General features: G+C 36.8%; 1 protein-coding gene across 5 annotated transcripts; it reads left to right on the top strand.

Annotated features, from left to right (window-relative positions):
- The first annotated feature begins 10060 nt into the window (after positions 1-10060).
- On the top strand, positions 10061-18022 carry LOC126717109 (probable RNA methyltransferase At5g51130). Of its 5 annotated transcripts, none has more exons than XM_050418471.1 (9): positions 10061-10293; positions 10855-10969; positions 14382-14429; positions 15572-15833; positions 16363-16450; positions 16606-16671; positions 17223-17291; positions 17468-17565; positions 17723-18022. In XM_050418471.1, the coding sequence occupies exons 1-8, from the start codon at positions 10210-10212 to the stop codon at positions 17555-17557; spliced, it is 822 nt and encodes a 273-aa protein (XP_050274428.1). In that variant the 5' UTR covers positions 10061-10209; the 3' UTR covers positions 17558-17565; positions 17723-18022. The 5 variants fall into 5 exon arrangements, 4 of the variants coding, with proteins under 4 accessions (XP_050274428.1, XP_050274417.1, XP_050274402.1 ...); XM_050418460.1 differs by having other exon boundaries at positions 17690-18022; XR_007652436.1 differs by having other exon boundaries at positions 10062-10293; positions 17468-17627.
- The last annotated feature ends 2788 nt before the right edge of the window (positions 18023-20810 follow it).

Raw genomic sequence — 20810 nt, 5'->3', positions numbered from 1 at the left:
GATTCTATTTATTCATGTAATTCCTTTATATAGTGTGGTGATGTATTATATTTTCATTCATTGAGAAAGTAACAATTCTGTTTTCTCCTCACTGAGCTTCTCAATTCTCTCTCTGTTTTTCTCTTCGTTTTCTTCCATTTTCTTATCTTTCTCATAACCTTTTCTTTCTTCGATTCTGTGTGATCATCTCTGTGAAACTTATCTGTTTCTTCATGGTATCAGAGCCATAGATGGCTTCTACTGAACAGATGGCTTCTACTGCAATGTCATCCTCATCTTCAACAATGGCGTCCATGGCATCTTCTTCTACTGCTTCAATCAATTTGATCAATCAACCTCTTCTATTGCTGTCAAACATGTCAAACATGATGACAGTGAAGCTTGACAGTTCCAACTATATAGTTTGGAAGTATCAAATCTCGATGGTACTTGATACTTACTCCTTATTTGAGTTACTTGATGATACTCAACCAATTCCAGAGAAATTTCTCAAGGATCCTTCAGGATCTGTTACTGTAATCATCAATCCAGATTATTCAATCTAGAGATCAAAGGAGAAAGCACTTCTTACCTTTATCAGTTCAACTTTGACACCTTCAATTCTTGCTCTCACTGTGGGATGCCACTCAGCAATGGAAGTTTGGAAGGTTCTTGAAAATCGTTTCTCCTCAGTCTCAAGATCACACATTATGAATTTAAAAGGAGAACTCCACAATATTAGGAAAGGCTGTGATTCTGTTGATGTGTTTCTTCAGAAGATCAAAGTTGTGAGGGATAAATTGATGGCAGTTGGAGTGATTCTTGATGATGAGGAATTGCTTCACATAGCCATCAAAGGCCTTCCTAAAGAGTACAATGCATTCAAGTCTGCAATACGTACAAGGAGTACTCAAGTGAGTTTTGATGAACTTGCTACTCTGCTTGGTGCAGAAGAAGAATCTTTGAATGATTCTAATGATATTAAAGAAACCTTTGCAATGGCAGTGAATACCACACCTAGATCTAATGGTGGTGGTTATAATCAGTACAACAATAGAGGTAGAGGAAGGAATAGCAACAGAGGAAGAGGTAATGGTGGTGGTAGAGGATCTAATATCTTTCCACAACAGTATTCACCATACTCTTCCAATCAGAATCATTCCAATCAGTTCTCTTCATCATCACAGTTTCAAGGTTCCAAGAATGAGAGACCATCCTGTCAGATTTGTGGGAAGAATGGTCATACAGCTATTGACTGTTACCATCGAATGAATTATGCTTACCAAGGAAAGCACCCTCCCACCAAATTGGCTGCTATGGCAACAGCTTCAAATGCAGCAATCACTCAAGAGCAACCATGGCTTGCTAATAGTGCTGCAACGGATCATGTCACATCCAGCCTCAATGCACTATCCTTTCCAAAACCTTACACTGGACAGGACCATCTAACTGTTGGTAATGGCCAAAACCTTCCTATCACTCACACAGGTAAAATTCAATTCCCACATTCATCTTTACATCTCAACAATGTCCTTAGGGTACCTTCAATTGCCTCCAATTTAGCTTCTGTTCACAAACTCTGTCATGATAATCATTGTTGGTGCTATTTTGATGAAAACCTGCTATCTGTTCAGGCCTTGGCCACGGGGAAAGTGCTTTACCAGGGCAGGAGTGAACAGGGTGTATACCCTATCTACCCTAGTAAAGCTACTACTCTGATCTTACCTTCTAAAGTCTGCAATCATGTTGCTTCCACATCTTCATCTTCATCTTGGGAATTATGGCACAACAGGCTTGGTCATCCACATGCTCAAGTCCTGCAAACCCTTCTTCCTATGCTTAAAATTTCTTCAAATAAGTGTAATAGTGTTTCTTGTACACACTGTCTCAGTGGTAAAATTCATAGACTTCCCTTTTCCCACTTCCCATTTTACTGCACATTCACCACTGGAATTAGTTCACTCTGATGTATGGGGCCCTGCTCCTATTTCCTCTATTAATAAATTCAGGTATTATGTGTTGTTTGTTGACCATTATACTCGTTTCACTTGGATTTATTTTCTTCAACATAAATCTGAGGTCTTTCCTATGTTTGTTAAGTTCAAATCCATGGCTGAAACACAGTTTTCATCTAAACTTAAAATTCTGAGATCAGATGGGGGTGGTGAGTTTGTGTCTAAAGAGTTTGAGTCTTACTTATCTAACTGTGGCATTCTTCATCAGCTCTCCTGTCCATATACTCCACAGCAAAATGGTTTGGTAGAACGAAAACACAGACACATTATAGAATCCACCATTACCTTACTGTCCAAAGCCTCTCTTCCTTTCCAATATTGGTCCTATGCAACTCAAATTGCTGTGTTTCTCATCAACTTGCTTCCTACTGCCACTCTTCACTCTTACTCACCATATTACCTATTGTATCACTCTCAACCTGATCTCACTCAACTCAGAATTTTTGGGTGTGCTTGTTATCCTCTTCTTAGACCTTACACCTCACACAAGCTAGAACCCAGAACCAAGGAATGCATATTTCTAGGATATTCTTCTGTTTCAAAGGGTTATCTATGCTTTAACCCTCTTACAAACACTATGTACACCTCTAGACATGTGGTGTTCAATGAGTCCAAATTTCCTTTTCCTACACTCACCTCTTCTCCACAGTCACCTGTTACTCCTTCATCTCATTCCATTTGGTTTTCTAATCTCCTTTACTTACACTCTCTCCATCAACCCTCTATTTTAGGGCCAGCTCCACAATCTGTCAATACTACCACACCATCTGCCACTTCATTACCTGCTCAATTCCTTCACACAGTTACTTCACCAAGTTGTCCTGATTCTTCCTTAAATTCTACTGCTGCACCTTCCCATACTCCTATTGGTCCTTCTGTTGGTCCTTCCCTGTCCCCTCCACTGCCTGCTTCTGCCCCAAATTCTTCTTCCCCTAGTGATCCTTCACCCTTACCACTTGTTCCTGTTAATCTTCATCCCATGCAAACTCGGTCCAAGTGTGGTATATCCAAACCTAAACTCTGCTATAAAGCTACCCTTGACTATAATTTCACTGAACCACCCACCTACAAAATTGCTTCCTCCTTTCCCAATTGGTGCAAGGCAATGGATGCTGAATTTGATGCATTGCAGAAACAGCAAACCTGGGTGCTTGTTCCTCCTTCTCCTCATTTCAATCTGGTAGGGTGCAAATGGGTCTATAAACTGAAACTTCACAGTGATGGTTCAATTGCCAGATATAAAGCCCGGTTGGTGGCTAAGGGGTTTCATCAACAACCAGGCATAGACTTCACAGAGACCTTCAGTCCAGTTATTAAACCTGCTACAGTCAGGTTGGTCTTGGGCATTGCAGTCAGTCTTAACTGGTCTATTAGGCAATTGGATGTCTCCAATGCCTTTCTTCATGGCTATCTTAAGGAGGATGTGTATATGCAGCAGCCACAGGGTTATGTTGATCCCTCTAAACCTCATTTTGTCTGCAAGCTACTGAAGTCCCTTTATGGGTTAAAGCAGGCTCCAAGGGCATGGTTTGAGAGATTCACCTCCCAATTGCTTCATCTTGGCTTTGTGGCTTCTTTAGCAGATTCCTCTCTCTTTGTTTATCATTCAGGCTCTACTGTTCTCTACTTGTTGCTATATGTTGATGATATTATCATCACTGGTAATGCCTCTACACAGATTGCCTATCTCATCTCAGCTCTCAGTGCTACTTTTGATCTCAAGGATCTTGGCCCCCTCAATTACTTTCTGGGTATTCAAATCACACCCACAAAGTATGGCCTTACTTTATCACAGACTAAGTATGCCTCTGAGATTCTTCATCGTTTCAATATGCATAATTCTAAGCCTACAAAGACACCATGTTGCTCTGCCACTAGACTTACTCCAGACTCTGGTCTACGTCTATCTGATCCCTCTACTTATAGGAGCATGGTTGGGGCTCTTCAGTATCTCACATTTACTAGACCAGACTTGGCCTTTAGTGTTCATCAATTGTGCCAATTTATGCAATCCCCTACAACCACTCATCTGGAAGCTGCTAAGAGAGTTCTCAGATATGTACGGGGTACTCTTTCTCATGGCATTTATTTTTCTCGAGGTCCCCTTACCTTAGCTGCCTTCACAGATGCTGATTAGGCAGGGGATCCCTTTGATAGGAAGTCCACCACTGGCTTTATGGTGTTTTTGGGCTTCAATCCTATTTCTTGGTCATCCAAGAAACAGACCACTGTTTCCAGATCTTCCACAGAGGCAGAGTATCGTGCACTTGCCACCACTGCTGCTGAGCTCTCCTGGCTTAGACAATTGTTTCGTGACCTTCTTCTTTTCCTTCATCATATCCCTGTTTTATGGTGTGACAATGTGTCTGCCATTGCTCTTGCTTCGAATCCCGTTTTTCATGCTCGTACAAAGCATGTTGAAGTAGATTATCATTTCGTCAGGGAACGTGTTCTTCGCAAAGATTTGGCTATTTCCTTTGTTTCTGGAAAGGATAATCTTGCAGACATCTTTACTAAACCTTTGCCTGGACCCTCGTTTCTTTTCTTTCGTGCCAAACTCATGTCTTGTTCCTCCCCCATTCGTTTGAGGGGGGATGATAAAGATAGAAAACCAGAGCATCACTTACAGTCCAAGAAGGAAGATGGTCAGCACATGTTGGACTCACACACGTGCAGATTACTTAATTAAAACTGTGTCGTTTTCAGTATGGGAAGAGTTAGTTATGGCACGTGTGTTTCTGTTATGACACGAGTCGTTCAAGCCCAAGCCATTCAAGCTCCAGCAGTGGCGGGAAATTCTGTTACAGTTAGTTAGAGTTGTTAGAAGGATCTAGGAGTTTCTAGATTCTATTTATTCATGTAATTCCTTTATATAGTGTGGTGATGTATTATATTTTCATTCATTGAGAAAGTAACAATTCTGTTTTCTCCTCACTGAGCTTCTCAATTCTCTCTCTGTTTTTCTCTTCGTTTTCTTCCATTTTCTTTCTCTTTCTCATAACCTTTTCTTTCTTCGATTCTGTGTGATCATCTCTGTGAAACTTATCTGTTTCTTCAATTTGTACTGCACACTCTTTCTCCTATATAAAGGCACTCATATATACTTTATTATGATGAAATACAATAATACTCATTCAATATTTCCAACATGGTATCAAAGCCACTTTCTTGTGGCATTAGTTTTCAATCCTTACGATGGGGGATATTTGAGGACTAGCATAGTATGGACAGACAATATAGTAAGTTAACACACATTTGAATGGTTTTAGCAAACTAGCATCTTGAGTTTTAGAAACTCGAGTTCTAGATAAAATTCGAGTCTCAAAGACTCACTTCGTACTTGATGAGTTGGACAGTAATATACCACATAGATCTCGAGTCTTAAAGACTCGAGTTCTACAAATCAAAACTGAGTCTTTAAGACTTGATTTTCTTAGGGAAAAACCACATAGATCTCGAGTCTTATAGACTAGAGTTTTGTTGGGCAAAATTTTATAACACACAGATATGCATCAGTCACTCAACACTCTCTCACCCAATACATTCAGCCTCTAACACTCAGCCTCACACTCCTCAGTAACTCACTGCCTCACTCACTCATAACTCTCACACTTCTCTCACCACATTGTCTTTGATCTCACAGCACATTGACTCTCTGTCACTGCTCCTCCATCTCAATAAATTTATATCTCAGGCAAGGATTTTTTGATTTGATTGTCATTGTAGTTGGATATTATTTGTTATTGGGTGTGGGTTAAAGAGTTTGACTATTTATTTGGTAGATAGTTAACATAACTTAGTTAAGATACCAATATTGTGAATTATAGAACTTTGTTTTTTTGTGACAATATAAACAATGTCGCCAATCTAAATGTGATTGCGCAGCTACTCTATATATTAATAGAACAAGATTGGAGCAATTCTTTCTTTATGGAGAGCATAATTAGGTTAATGTTTAATCTACTAGCTTATTTTAATGGAAACCAGGTTGTGGAAGTGCTTGTAGATTGCAGAACTGTACCCTTTTGCTTTATCTGGAGCATCCAATTACTTATTAGGTAGTGTTTGGGGGTGGGGTTGAAATAGGCCATCTAGTTAAAGAGGAATAACAAAGTAGAAAAATGACTGAACATTTAAAATTGCATCAACTCAATGTTATAATATTTAATATATATATATATATATCCACTAGGTAGAGAAGAAGCAAGCAAGTTCCAATAAGTCCAAAGAATTGATTAACCATTTATATATGCAACTATCAGATAAGTCACTGATGAACTACCGTTTGAGCTCTCATTCAATATAACCTCACCCATTGAGATTTCAGTTCAATGCCTCGCATATGTTCAATGGCATCCAAATTTGTGCATATCTGTTCCTACGCATCTCAATTTGATATCCATGAATTGTTTTGTTTTTTGATTTTTTTTCGCCCCGGGGTGGGGGGTGGGGGGTGGGTGGAGGAGGTGTTGGAAGGCAAGTAGAACCTTAATATAAGTCGAAGATAATTCTATTGGATGAACACTCTATTTCTCTGATTTTTCTTCTAGTTGAACTTATTCCTGATATTTTGGCCAAAATTTATCTCTAATGTATCCTCTTCTAATGCTAATTCTGAGTAAGTTATAAAACCTTAAAAAAACTCTGCTTAGAATTCAACAAATTTGGCTTTCAAAACTATATATTATATGACCTTGGTGAAATGATCTCTACATGTTTCTTGTCTCAATTACCTAAACAACCTCCTGTCAGAATTTTTTCTTTCTTTCATTTTTAATTTTTGTTTAGGAGGGGTTGGGATCGATCCTATGTATCTTGATTTAATTGTGTGAGTGGCCCAGTTGGCTTGATTGGAGTCTACATCCGGAGTATGAAACCTCTTATATATATATATATCTCAAGTTGTGTGTGATTCCTTTTAACGTGTAATAGTTGGTGGGAAAAAAACTCCCCATAAGGGCTGGCCAGAGATTCAATCAACCAAGCAAACAATTGTATGCAAAGATAATAGTGGTTATGAAGAGTCAATTTTCTCTAATTACCACACAAGTCCCAAATCCAAAGTTACCAAGCAATACGATGATACTTCCATGAAGCGACAAATCGAGAATAAAACCAAAAGATGTCCCAGATAGATCACTGTAACTGAATCCAATTGTCCTATAGATATTGCCTCTTTCCTATTCAGCAGGGTTTCTTAAGAGAAGAATCCCACATTGAAACTACATGCCTTTTATGACAACTGAACAGCACTCTCTACCGATATTGAACAAAACAATAAAGATATCTCATTATAAGTGGAGGAGTGAATAGAAGATGACATATTCATCAATTAGCATATTCAATAAAGAGCCTTGAAGTTCTTATAAAGAGGAATATGGTAAGGTCAAAAGAGAATTATTAAGGGCTTTCTTTTATGGGTTCTTGTTTTATCCTTCATTTTCTATGTGAGTCACAAGAGTGTATTGTAATTGATTTGAGAATAGTGAAATTAATTCGGAGTTTGTTCCGTGATTTTTCCCTTCAGGGAGAAAGAGTTTTCCACATAAATATTAAAGAGTTTTCCATATAAATATTTGTATTTTTGTGTGTGATTGCTATTTGGAATTGATAATATTGGAGATAATATTATTCGGGACCCAACAAAATCAAATCTGGAATTGTAAGGATACATTTATATTTCTTTTACTACAATTTTCTTGTTGATTTTGTTTTCACTATCAGCTATGATTTAATGGGCAACAATAATTACTGACTGATACTAGATTCACCAGGTGTATGTTAGGTCTATTCTAATTTTTACTTTCTAAAAGTTGTTTCATTATTATTCAACTACAAAGAACCATAAATAATCCTATTCAATATATCCGTTAGTATTTAGCAAATATATATATATATATATATATATTCGTTTTTTTTTTTTTTTTTTTTTTTTTTTTTGGGAAGGTAAAGGAAATGCTAGTTATGGGGCCACTTGCGGCTTAGTACTAATTGAAACCATAACTCAATATTGTGGCTTATTTAATTTTCTTGACCATAAAATTATATGCAATTTGATTAGTTAAGTTCTTTAGGTGGATTCCCGTTAACTCAACTAGTAAAGTCTCTAATGGTTGAATAAGAGATCTAGGGTTCAATCCCTGCCTATATCAAAAACTGATTAGTGTCTGGGTTTGGTGATAAAGAGTTATCATTAGAAGCGGATGCCATAGGTTGAAACTCTCTAAAAAAAAAGTCCTTTAGGAACAAAAACAACTCTAGTACATATTTATTATCTTGATCATTGTTGGAATTTTCAAATTTTGGTCCTTTTGATAATTATTTTCCTAGCTTGCACTAGGTTGCGTTCATGCTCTTAATTTCTGAATTTGATCCCTATCAATTTGAATTGATTCTATGGAATACTGTCTTCCCAAGTCTCCTTTAAGGTAGAAGTTCTCATTACATTTTTCTCTCTTCTTTTATTAGTGTAAGCTTGGTTGAGTTATGATGGAAATTATTGTATTCAAATAATGGGTATGAGATCTAGTTGAGTGTGCATGTGTTCATGGTTGGTTGAGTTATTATGGAAATTATTATATTTAAATTTCAAGTTGTACTTTTGTTAGGATCATATTGGAAATCGGTACGTATGTGCTGCTGAGTTAGATCTGTGAGTTGTTGTGCCTATGATGCTCGAGTTGTTGTGTTGAGACTTGAGAGGCTTGAGCTTATTGCTGCAGTTACTTGAATGTAATTGACTAAGTGGATAGTGTGTACTTGATCATGTTAGGGTATTAGTCATTGTAATTGTAACATATTGCTGCAAATGCATCAGCTATCAGTTGTGTACCGATTAGCTCAATATGTTGTATTAAGCATTCAATCGAGTAATTAAACATTGTAGCAAATTTTGTAACTAATGAAGCTACATGTTAGGTTCAATAAGTTAGCTTCAATTGAAACACTAATTGTATATGCAATGGTAGAAATCCTTTGCAATTAAAAAAAAAATTGCATATTGTTAACTTGTTAGATTCTTGAAAAAGATATATTGTTTCATGTAATTATTGCCTAAAAATTGTTCGAATTAATACCTTTCACAAGTTGGCATAACCTTCAATGTTTATAAGCTTTTTATTTGGGTCAAGAGAACAATGGACATCATTTGTGGGAGGAGCAATACTGAAAACTAAATAATTGTATTTTTTATGCATTGGACATATATGAGTAAGAAAAATATCATAGAAATTTTCAATTTTATGATTTTTATTAATCAAATAACATTTTGAAATTTTTTGCAAATTCCATCAATCATCATTACAACCAAAATATAAAACACACCTAGTGAAATTCATTTGTACAATGCAATTTATTTACCAATTGAAACACAAAAAATCATCATTTTCATAAAAGAGAAAATTTTACATTGTTTGAGTAGGTTATTACAAACTAGAAAATGACCATAATCATAACACAACAACACAACTACATATAACCTTTATGAGTAATTCAATATCTAGTTACCAACCAAACAAAATCAACTTGTAAAATACAGCTAAATCAAATGACAATTTTGCCCCAAAAATTTTTCAAATCCGTGCCACTTCCTCTCTCTCTCCTTCTTTTCTTTTAGATTTCCCCCCAAAATTAACCTTTGACTCCTCTCCTATCCGAGAGAGAGAGAGAGAGAGAGAGAGAGAGAGAGACTGAAAAATTTTAAGGGCAAAATTATCATTTGATTTGTGTTGGTAGTACAAGTTTTGTGGCTTTTTTTTAACAATTGTCAATCATCTATTGGATTTGACACACCAAATAAGTTGCTAACTTGGTAATACTAAAACACTATATACTTTCTCCTGTGAGAGGGAAGGCTTTCACATTTCAAAATTTCAATCGTTTGAGAGAGAGAGAGAGAGAGAGAGATTGGTCGACACCCAATAGACCAAGCCAATTTTTATATTTGAGAACTAATGACCCCATGGGCCAAAGCCCAAGCCCAAGCTCAAGCCCAAATCAAATAAATAAAAATTGTGCAATTGGTTTCAACGGTCAAGCCCAAGCCTAACCCTAATTAAGTACAGAAAACTAAGCTTATAGTAAAAAATGCAAAACCCAAACCAGCCCAGCCTAACTCTCTCTGTCTCGGTGCGGTTCGGTTAGCATCGGAATACGCCATCCAGCTCCGACGGCTTGTGGAGGGCTGCGTGCGGACTCAGCCGGCGCTAAACCAAACATGGAGCAGCAGCATCAGCACAGTAAGAGAAAACGAAAACCTGTTTTTGTTTTCGGCAATTACAAAAACTACTATGGCTACCGTGTAATTTTTCTTACTCATCCTTTGTGAGGTTTTTGTTTTCAGTTTGTTAAGTACACCCATGATCATGTTTTATCTCAAAATTTAATTTTTTTTCTTTAAACTTCTTGTTGGTGTGATTTTGGGTTTCTGAGCAAGTTGTGTTTATGTATATATATGTATGTATATATATATATATATATATTTTTGGGATAAGCAATGTAGTTTATATATCTATTTTGCATTAAAAAATGGGTTAATTTGGTTTAATTTTTGGGTTGCTTAGCAATTGTGTCATACCTAATATAGTAATATGAATGCAGTTGTGTTTTTGTATATTTATTCAGCCAAAAAAAAAAAAAGATTAGATTTTTAGCACAGGACTTAGTTTGTGAATATGTTGTTTGTGATATATAGTGTCTCACAGTTTGAATTACTTGTATAGGACTAGTACATTAACATTTTGGAAGCTAAGAATTCCTTTAGAGCTGATGCTCTTTCTCTAGAGTGGCTGTGTAAATCACCTTTGTTAAATTAAAAAATAATAATAATTCCCTAAGAATATTGTTTTATTTGATGTTTCAGATTGGTCAAGACTTGCAGGAAGATCCTCGGTTGAACGTCTTCAAGAAGGAATTGTTTGAAGACAAGGAATGTCTTGATATTGGGTGCAATAGTGGCATAATTACCATTCTCATTGGTAACTATTTCTCAACCTTGAAATGTGGACTCGTATTTTTTCTGGCTTCTTAGCCTTCTGTTGGTTGCAATTGTCCATAAAGGAAAAAAAATTTCAGCTATAATTTGATGTTACAAAGGGAAATCCCAAAATAAACCAGCATAGTAAACCTCCCTGCTACAACAACTAAAATACAAAACTAACTACAAAACCAAAGCAAGCCAAAATATATGGCAAAAAAAAAAAAAAAAACTCACTAACAACTAAACAATACATCTATAAGGCATCCAAAACCAGCACCTTCAAGGACAATAGCACTTTGGCAAACATAGCAGCAATGGATTTCTAGGATCAAATTAAAATACTACTTGGATCAATCCCACAATTACAACAGATGGTAGCATTCAAAACTGACTTCTTGAACTTGGTTTTTAACCCCAGCCTAGCTTTGACATCCTTAATGATGCTTCTCTTTAGCTGCTCTTCAGTCCAAAATCTTTCTTCATGAACTATGGCATTCCTTTGCAGCCAAATGTGGTAGACCGTTGCCCACCAAGCAAGTTTGCAAGCTATTACTCTCAGTCCCTTCCCTTTTAACTCGCTGGCCTCCCCAAGCAATCAAATCCTCCCACACAAACTGAGCATTTGAAACTAGACACAACTTCATCATGTCATCCCAAATTCTTCTAGTGAAAGAACATTCGAAAAAGAGATGATCTCTACTTTCAAGGCTATTTATACAAAAAACACATAAGCTATCACCCCAGTACCCCACTTGTCCATTCTATCTCGTGTGGACAACTTGTTGATTATAGCTAACCAACCAATAAATGAATGCTTTGGGATAGTTAAATGGAACCAAAACAACTTCCACCACTCAACTTCGCTAGATTTATCTCTAATCCCAGCATATGTTGCAGCAAAAGAAAACTTCCCAAATTTAGTAACTTGCCAAAGGGCTTTATCCTCATCTTTAAGCTCAACAAGGAATAGTTGACCCTGAATAGTTACAAGGGCATCAGATCTAGCAGGCCTTCAATTCCATGTCTTATCTTTCAGCATAGAATCCACTTTAGCTTAAGGATTACTTGCAGCATCATAAATGACACGGAAGCCATATCTTTGAACCAAAACCCCAGCAAGATGCCAAAGGTCATGCCAAAGAAATATAGTTTTCCCATCCCCCACCTCAAACCTGATAAACTTTCTTGCTTCATCCATCAATTTAAAAAGTGCTCTCCAACCCCAGGTACATTCTTGTGGGATTTTTACAGTCCAAAAACACTTGCCTTTGAGAAGATTTGCATGAATCCAAGCCACCCAAAGAGATCCAGCATTAGTAAACAAGCTCCAAATTTATTTCATTATTGCAACTCTTTGCAATCCCAACCCTCCCTCTCTTTTAGGTAAACAAACTTTTTCCCATGCTATAGTTTACCCTATGCTAGTACCCTGCCCTTGCCACCATAAATGATTAAAATTCTACTCCAGAGTCTTGATGACCTTCTTAGGGAGGATAAAGTTACTTGACCAAAATCGTTATATACTATATAGAACAGATCGTAGGAGTTGTAACCTACCAGCAAAAGATAGTTTCCTTGATGACCATGATTTGATTCTGCTTTGAATTTTATCAATAAGTGGCTAACAGTCCTTCAACCTTAATCTACCAGAGATAAGAGGTAATCCCAAGTATCTAACTGGAAGGGTACCCTCAAATTGCAACACATCCAGAATTTTCCCTTTTAGACCTTGAGGCACTGCTGAGAAGAAGACTTCACTCTTTGCTTGGGTTTATATCCAAACCAGAGGCTACTTTAAATTCTTCAAGACCCTCTTTTACTAGTTTTGTTGAGGGAAGATCAGCAGCAGTAAATATGAGGAGGTCATCAACAAAACTCAAGTGGGTAATCTTCAAGGCTTTGCAGTAGGGATGGAACTTAAACTGAGTAGGTTCTTGAATCTTCCTTTGCATGATCATTGTGAAAGCTTCCATGGCAATAACAAAGAGAAAGGGAGAAATACGATCACGTTTTACCTCCTTTGAAGTAGCCAACCATGCTTCCATTTAAAGATATGGAAAACCTTGGATTGGTGATGCAATCCCTTATCCACATTACAAACTTCACTGGACAACCAGTAGCTATCAAGCACATGGTAATTAAATTCCAATTTACAGAGTCATAAGCTTTCCTTAGGTCTGCTTTATTAGCACATCTACCTAGACCACAGCATACCTATTACTTGAGAAAGGAGGCTTCGGAGTTACCTTAGGATTAGTAACTTTCACTTGAGCTTGCTTTCTCCTTGAATTATCAGTCTTCACTTCATCTACAACCTCCTTAGCCATAGGAACCCATCGTCTCTTAGTCATCCTCTTTGGATCAACCATTTCAGTATTACCACAATTGGCAGCAGAGTGTCCAAAAAAATTGCATTTTGGACACTTCATGGGGATCCATGGGTACTCAATCCCAACAAGAAATTAATTACCATCTCCCATATCAACTTAAATCTCCCTAGGAAACTCAGCCTCCAGATCAACATCCACAAAAACCTGAGTAAAACTGAGCCTTTGATTCACTTCAGTTACAGGATCAGTGTACAAAGGCCTTTCAACCCCACTGGCCACATGCCCTAAACAAATGTGATTCCAGTACTCCACAGGGAGATGAAAATTTTTATCCAAATAGGAATTTTCCTTAAAGAAAAATCAAGAAATTGCATTCTTGGCTGCCACTTGCGCAAGAAGATGGATTTGTTTGCAATATGCCAAAGTCGAGCTTCAAGAACAGAGTCTGTACTTCAAGTATCTGGGAATTGGAATAAGAACATGCCATTATCCAGAGCAAATACCTCCACAAGACCATATTGACCCCATGGATCCTCCACAAAACGTTTCACCAACAGGAATGAACAAGCCTTGTTAAAGAATTTCCCAATTAAACTTGATTCCCATTTAGCAATGCCCTCATCCACAGCCTCCCTAGGTGGTTGAACAACTACTTTCCCATTGATACTTTTTAGCTCAAAGAATTGCAATTGAGAAGAGCTAGTAGATTCATTCTGAAATAGAGACCTCCAGTTGTTGTGGAGATAAAAAGAATAGGAATGGGGAGAAGGGGATTATGAATGATCAACCTTCAACCCCCCAAAAGAACAATTAAATAAATCAATAAAGGAGTAGGATTGATCGCATTGATAAAGATCTAGTGTATTGATTGTTTGACTTGTGAAATCTTGAAAAAAGTCATGTTTATCTCAAGTTATGCCTTCCTTTTGTTTTGTTTTTACTTTTATTTTTATTTTTGGGTTGTTTTGCTTTGTGTGTGTGGTGCAGTTTGAGAATTAAGTTGACAACATATGTTAGATATATAATATCAGGTTTAGCCATGCCTTTACTCAGACTGATGTTATCATTTCTTTTATACAGCAAAAAAGTTTCGCTGCCGAAGCATTCTTGGAATTGACATTGATTCTGGTAAGATTCTATTCATCATAATATCTTTTGCTCCAAAGTTCTATGTAAGTTGAAATTAAGCTCTTTTCTCTATGATTCTGTTCTTTCATGTTTTCAGGCTTTGGGTAAAAAATGGAAAAATAAATATTGATTTCTGTGCTTGAAATGAGCTTTAAAGGGCACTGACATTATTAATACCTGGTGCCAGAATAATCCAATGGGGGTATAAAGGGGGAAATTGAACAAAAGGAAAAAAGATAAACCCTAAGAATCAGCACTTAGGAGTTTGCCTAACGTCATCACCAAGAATAGAAAACTTAGGAATCAACACCTAAGTTGCTAGGAATCAACACCAAGCAATTGTAATTCTTCCAATTCAAATTTCATTTCATCAAAGTCCCTTTGATAAGAGTACATAGTTTGTTGTTATAGGAATACAAAACCCTTGTTCTAACAGGCATAGGAAACCTAATTGCCTTATTACAAAAAATAACCGACTTTAAATAAAAACACTCCTAAACCTACTTAAATAATAAGGCCTAAAATAAAATACCATAAGGAATACAACTGACTTGCAAAATAAAATAAAACTAAATTAAAATAAAGATTTTTTTTTTTGTCTCCCGCATCAATACCCCTTCTTTACACTCAGGTGCATTCACACAAGCTATTCTACATTCCTCTAGTAATACTTTCTAGCATTTTTCCCTAGAGGTGTCAAAACTTCTGCAGAATGAATGCTTTAGTAGCATATTTTTAATCTATAGGCATGTGCAGTATTGAAATAAGTGCATATAAAGTGCCCACATTCTGGTTTTTGGTTATATATTGACCTTATAGCCCCTAGATAAAGATAATCTGACATGTCTGTTTCCCAAGCTTGATGAGTCTCTTAGGCTAAGATCTGGATGTATGTGTTTGACTCTGATTAGAATCAATGCCTAGCTTGAACACTTTATTTTTGAAAACCTTAGGCCAAATCCTAGCCAAACATACATTGTTTCAGGTTGGCTTAGTTGAAACTTAACGATTGTTGTTCATATCATTTAAAAGTATGGTTTTACCAGTATGAGACAAAGGTGTGCTCAAGTATTGAAGTTTTCAAGGTTGAAATGGACCTGAAATCAGGGATTGTGCTTAATGTAATCTTCTTTATGTGCCAGATCGAATAGAGGATGCAAACTGGCATCTCAAAAAATTTGAACGTGCTGGAAAGACACATGCAAAGGCTTCAAAATTGGAGGTTTCAAGGAGTGCAAATGGTTCAGAGCAGAGTGTTGCTGCATCACCAAATGAAGAGATGATGGAAATTTCTAGGGACTGTTCTTCTACAGAAACAAATCTGTTTCACATGGTCTCATTCCAACAAGAAAATTTTGTTCAGAGTAGGTGTCCACCGGAGAAGAAATATGATACTATCCTTTGGTAAGTTTTTTCTTGGCTATGTTATGTCTAGTGTCTAGTATAAAGTAAAAGAAAGAGATAAGAGAATCTTGTTTTCAGGAATAAGCAATAACTTTCTTACAAAAACTTCATGCTACCTAATCCTTTTGCTTTGCTTTCATTACAGAAAAAAATAAAAATAAAAAAATTTAAAAAACTACCTAAATAACTTAATGCTACTAACCTCTCTCCAATCATTTAGCACTTATGTGCCTCAATTTTCTGAATGTAAAAGTTTGTGAAGTTCTTGTTTTAGCTAGTGGATAAATATATTCATGAGTTTTTTGATAACAGCTTCATTTTATTTTATTTTTTAAAAGCATTTGGGCCTCTTCCAGTTCAAAAAAAGCTTTTCTAAACATCTGTAACAAATAATGGAAACAATTATTATATCGATAGTTAATATGTATTGTTATTAATTTTACATGCTATTATAAAACTCATTTATGGTTCATATTTTGCTTAACCTTAATGCTCTGTTTGGTAAGATTTGTTGTCTCCTGCAATGCAGCTTGAGTGTAACAAAATGGGTTCATCTGAATTGGGGTGATGATGGATTGATTACATTATTTTCAAAGATTTGGAGACTGCTTCGTCCGGTAATATTTATTTATTCTTATTATGCACATTTTATTTTCTTCAAATTATTGATGGGGTCTTGGTTGAGGATGGTTGTGGTTTTATGGCACTGCCCCTTGTTTTATGAAATGGTATCTTGAACAATATATTCAGGAGTTATTATTTTCTTAAGCAGGGTGGTGTTCTTGTGTTGGAACCTCAACCTTGGAAGTCATATGAAAACAATCGTCTTGTGTCTGAGGTAATCATTTTTTTTTTGCATCTCTAAATGATAGCTATTTTATATATGGACAACTAATTAAATGTTTATTTATTAATATGTAATCATAAGAGGTGTTGCAAACCCTAGACTGTTGCATTCAACAGTTATACACAATAGTTATGACAAGGGAGCCTCACAGGAGGCTGTATATCATGGGATTCCTTTTGTCTGTTATTAATCATTTGCTACTAGGCTCTAGCATTAGCTCTTCAACTCTCTTCTCTTCATGCTCTGATAATGAGCATATCTAAGCCTGTTCATCCACAATATGGGAGAGGGCTCATGTTCTTTTCATTTTTTTTCCCTGTACTTCTATCGAAAAAGGAATCCTTTTTACTGGAATCTGAGGTTAAGTATACAGTAATATGAATTGAAATTTTTGACACATGAAAAACAAAAAATCTGAATTGAAATCTTGCAAATTGTTGGCTTAGTGTGATTTTTTCAGATCCTTTATAATATTATGGATTAAATTTTTATTGATTAATTATGCTGAGGGTCTAAGGCATTGCTTTGTACTCGTTTTGCAGACAACAGCAATGAATTATAGGAGTATTCTATTCCGTCCAGCAAAGTTTCAGGAAATACTTCTAGATAAGGTAAGTTTTAAGCTCTGGTTCTAGCACTAGTGCTGAAGTTGAAATTCAGATGATCTGTACATAGACATTGACTTATTCAGTTGTTGTTTGTCAACATCCTCAGATATCTGATGATTAACGCGCACACAAAATCTTTTTTTGATAATGAAGATACCTGATATTTATTGTAATTGCAGATTGGATTTAGAAAGGTAGAAGATATAACTTCCCACTTATCAGGCAGCAAAGCTGGATTCAACAGACCTATTTTGGTGTTCCACAAATGACTCATCTAGTAAACAGCATCTTCAACACGATTCCCCTAGTATATGTAATCATTTTTCTATCTTTGTAGAGGTAGAATATGTTGTAAAATTCAGAGAGTAATGTTTTAATTGGTTGTTGACATGTCACTGCAGCCTAACAAAAAAATCAATCATACAATTCCGCAGGGATGTTCAGAAAACTTGGATGAAATATGCTCATATCGACTCAGACAATGTGGATCTCCATCGTGTACTCTTGGTATGCGATGGGATGGGATTACCATATCTCTTGCCTCAAGACTTCATAAAGCAATTATTAGAGGGGAAGCTAATTTTATCAAATATGAGGTCCATTTTGTTCATGTTTTTACTCTACTCGTTTTTTCTTCATGGGAGCAGTGTGAGCAATAGAATTCCTTCTCCTCTGATTTTGTATTTGCACATACAGAGCCATAAATATTATAGATATGTTAAGTTGTTTGTCAAGTGCTATCTTGTTTTGTGATTCCGTATAAGCGGAACCTAGGTTTAAATCCGCCCTTCTCCACTTGCTATAAGGAATTAAAAAACACACCCTGACAGAGACTTTCAATCACCATCCAATGGCATGTGATTAAAAAGGTGATCTGTGAGTTTAGGGAGGGTAGGATCGTCTGCTTCATTTTTCTCATTCAAAATTGTGTTTCTAAGAGCATTTGCAGCAGTGTAGCTATAATGCTATATTATAGCTACACTAACACTAAAATGATGCTCCAGCAGTGGAGCTAAATCTATTTTTTTTAGCTTCACTGCTACAGTGCACATCTATCTTTAGATGTGCACTGTTCATGAGAGCTAAACAAAAAAAATATTATTTTACTCCCAGTTCGATTAAAATATTATTATTATTATTTTTTTTTCTCAGAACTCTCACAATCTCTCAACTCCCTCTCTCAATTTCAGACCTCTCACGCCGCCGCCCCCTTAACCCACGCCGTCGACCTACGCCGCCACAGACCCAACTCCGACCACGGCAACCCCCACCACCACCACCACATCTTCTCCCATCTCTGTCTTTCCTCTCTTCTTTGTCTCTATCTCTCCAGCAACCACCACATGAGAAAGAGGAGCTCAGCCACCCACCACCTCACCACCACACACACCCCAACAAATCCACCATGAACCACCACCAACAACAACAAAGCAACCCCAAAACCCATTAAACCCACACCACCATCAACACAACCAAAATCAAAACCAACACCATCAACCCACTACCACCAATCACCAAACCCATCTCAAAAAAAAAAAAAAAAAAAAAACCCACCGATGAGCAAACCCACCACCACCACCACCACCGATCTACACGGACCTAGACCCATTCCACAGACCAAATCCACGGACCCAAACGAACGAACCTAAACCACAGCACCTCTATGGACCCACCATGCTCAGCCACCGCCGATCTACACGGAGTAAGGACACCTCCACGGACCCACCATGCTCAGCCATTGTTGATCTACACAGAGCAAGGTGGGTCCATGCTCAGCCATCGTTGATCTACACAGAGCAAGGTTTGAGAGAGCTAATATGAGAGAGGGAGAAAGATAGAGCTGATCTGAGAGAGGGAGAAAAAGAGAGAGTTGAGACCGGTGACTGAAGAGAGAGAGAGAGATGATAGAACTGAGAAAACAGGGGTTTTTTTTTTAATATTTATTGAGAGAGAGAGAAAAAAAATATTAATTTTTTTTTTTAATGTATTCTTAGACTCACTGTTCACCGTTGGTAAATTTTTTGAGTAGCGATTGCGGTGGTGGTGGAAGAGTTGGTGGCGGTAGTGGTGGCGGTTGCGGTAGCGGTGGCGGTTGCGGTAGCGGTGGCGGTTGCGGGTGGCGGTAGCGATGGTAGCGGCGGTAGCAGTAGCGGTGGTGGTTGCGAGTGGTTGTAATTATTGTTTATTGTAGTAAATATATTATTTTATTGTAGTGGATATATTATTTTATTGTGATGTTTATATTATTTTATTGTGTTGAAAGCTAAAATAGATCAACTGCTGCAGCATGTGTGTAGGTAAAATAGATAAAGTAACTTTTGGTGGAGCTAAAAAGCTAAATTTTTAGCTCCACTGCTGTGGATGCTCTAAGTAGATTGTTCAAATCGTATGATCACTCAGATCAATTAAAGTTGCTGCCCATTTTCTACAGCTATGATGGGTACGTTTGGTTTGGGTCCAAGATTTTTGGATTCCAGAACAGTTTGGTTGAGCTGGGATGAATACCTGGGCTTAGCTCAGTTTAAGCATTGCGTATGGTATTGTTGAACCAGTAGAAATTGGGGTAGGTAGCAGGGTACTCCCTTCCCTGGTTGAAATGGTTGGTTCATAACTTAATTTATCTGCCAGGCGTGCTGATCTTCACCTTTTTAAATGTTATCTACTTGAAGGATAAAAATAATCAAGTTGGATCTACGACTAGTACTTGGAAGTTTACTGGTTTAGTCAGTAGAGTTTATTGGTCTGTTTTACAAAATATAAAAGATAAAAATGCCTGCCTTCTTTTCCAGATAATTCAATAGATGGGATTGGCGATTTCAATGGAAACATCAATAAGTGTTAATTGAACTACAAGACTCTTGGTATTTTACTTAAAGATTGAAAAATATTGAATGAGTGAAAAGAACTACCTATATTCTTGTATATTTCCGTGTGCAGTGAATATAAAGTTTGTAAACCTCTTCAAGCCAATCGTTTTAATAAAGTTTGTAAACCTGTTCAAGCCAATCGTTTTATTATTGTATGCCGCTTTTGGAGTATTGAATAATTTTTCCAAATTTAATGACTTTAAAAACCTCTTGAATAATGGTGGCTAAGAGAGACAAATGAATAAAACATAAATTATTCTAAAATAAATTATAAAGTTGATTGTTGACCAATATTGTCTCATGCATGATGCATGAACATGAACCTGGCCATATACCTGAGCCAAATTTGTAGAATTCAACATCGTCATTGCATAGTATTTGAAACCATCAGCATGGTTATCATAATTCCTTCAAAACTCTTTGGTTTCTCTACCTACATTACTCTATTTGGCCCCACTTTCGTAACGCTCTCTAATTATAGCATTTAAAGAGTGGAACGTTTTCTTTTGTTTAAAAAACCAATTCCTTGAAACTTTTGCAAGACAGTCTTGGGAGAAACTTAACAATGGCTGCGAAAGACAACCCAGAGGACCCAACTTTGTGCTGTAATGGCATACAGCAATACACTTTCTTTGATCATTCCAACCATTTCATC

Source organism: Quercus robur, chromosome 1 (assembly GCF_932294415.1).
Source record: "Quercus robur chromosome 1, dhQueRobu3.1, whole genome shotgun sequence".
Lineage (NCBI taxonomy): Eukaryota > Viridiplantae > Streptophyta > Magnoliopsida > Fagales > Fagaceae > Quercus > Quercus robur.
Note: the sequence above shows the minus strand (reverse complement) of the source record. Positions and strands in the feature narration are given on the sequence as shown.

What these genes read in the sequence shown, in the direction of transcription:
- LOC126717109 (XM_050418471.1), top strand. Translation starts at nt 10,210, where the DNA reads ATGGAGCAGCAGCATCAGCACAGTAAGAGAAAACGAAAACCTGTTTTT. An exon ending in TTTGGAGACTGCTTCGTCCG is followed by an intron (nt 16,451 to 16,605) that starts GTAATATTTATT and finishes TTTCTTAAGCAG; the next exon opens with GGTGGTGTTCTTGTGTTGGA. An exon ending in ACAATCGTCTTGTGTCTGAG is followed by an intron (nt 16,672 to 17,222) that starts GTAATCATTTTT and finishes CTCGTTTTGCAG; the next exon opens with ACAACAGCAATGAATTATAG.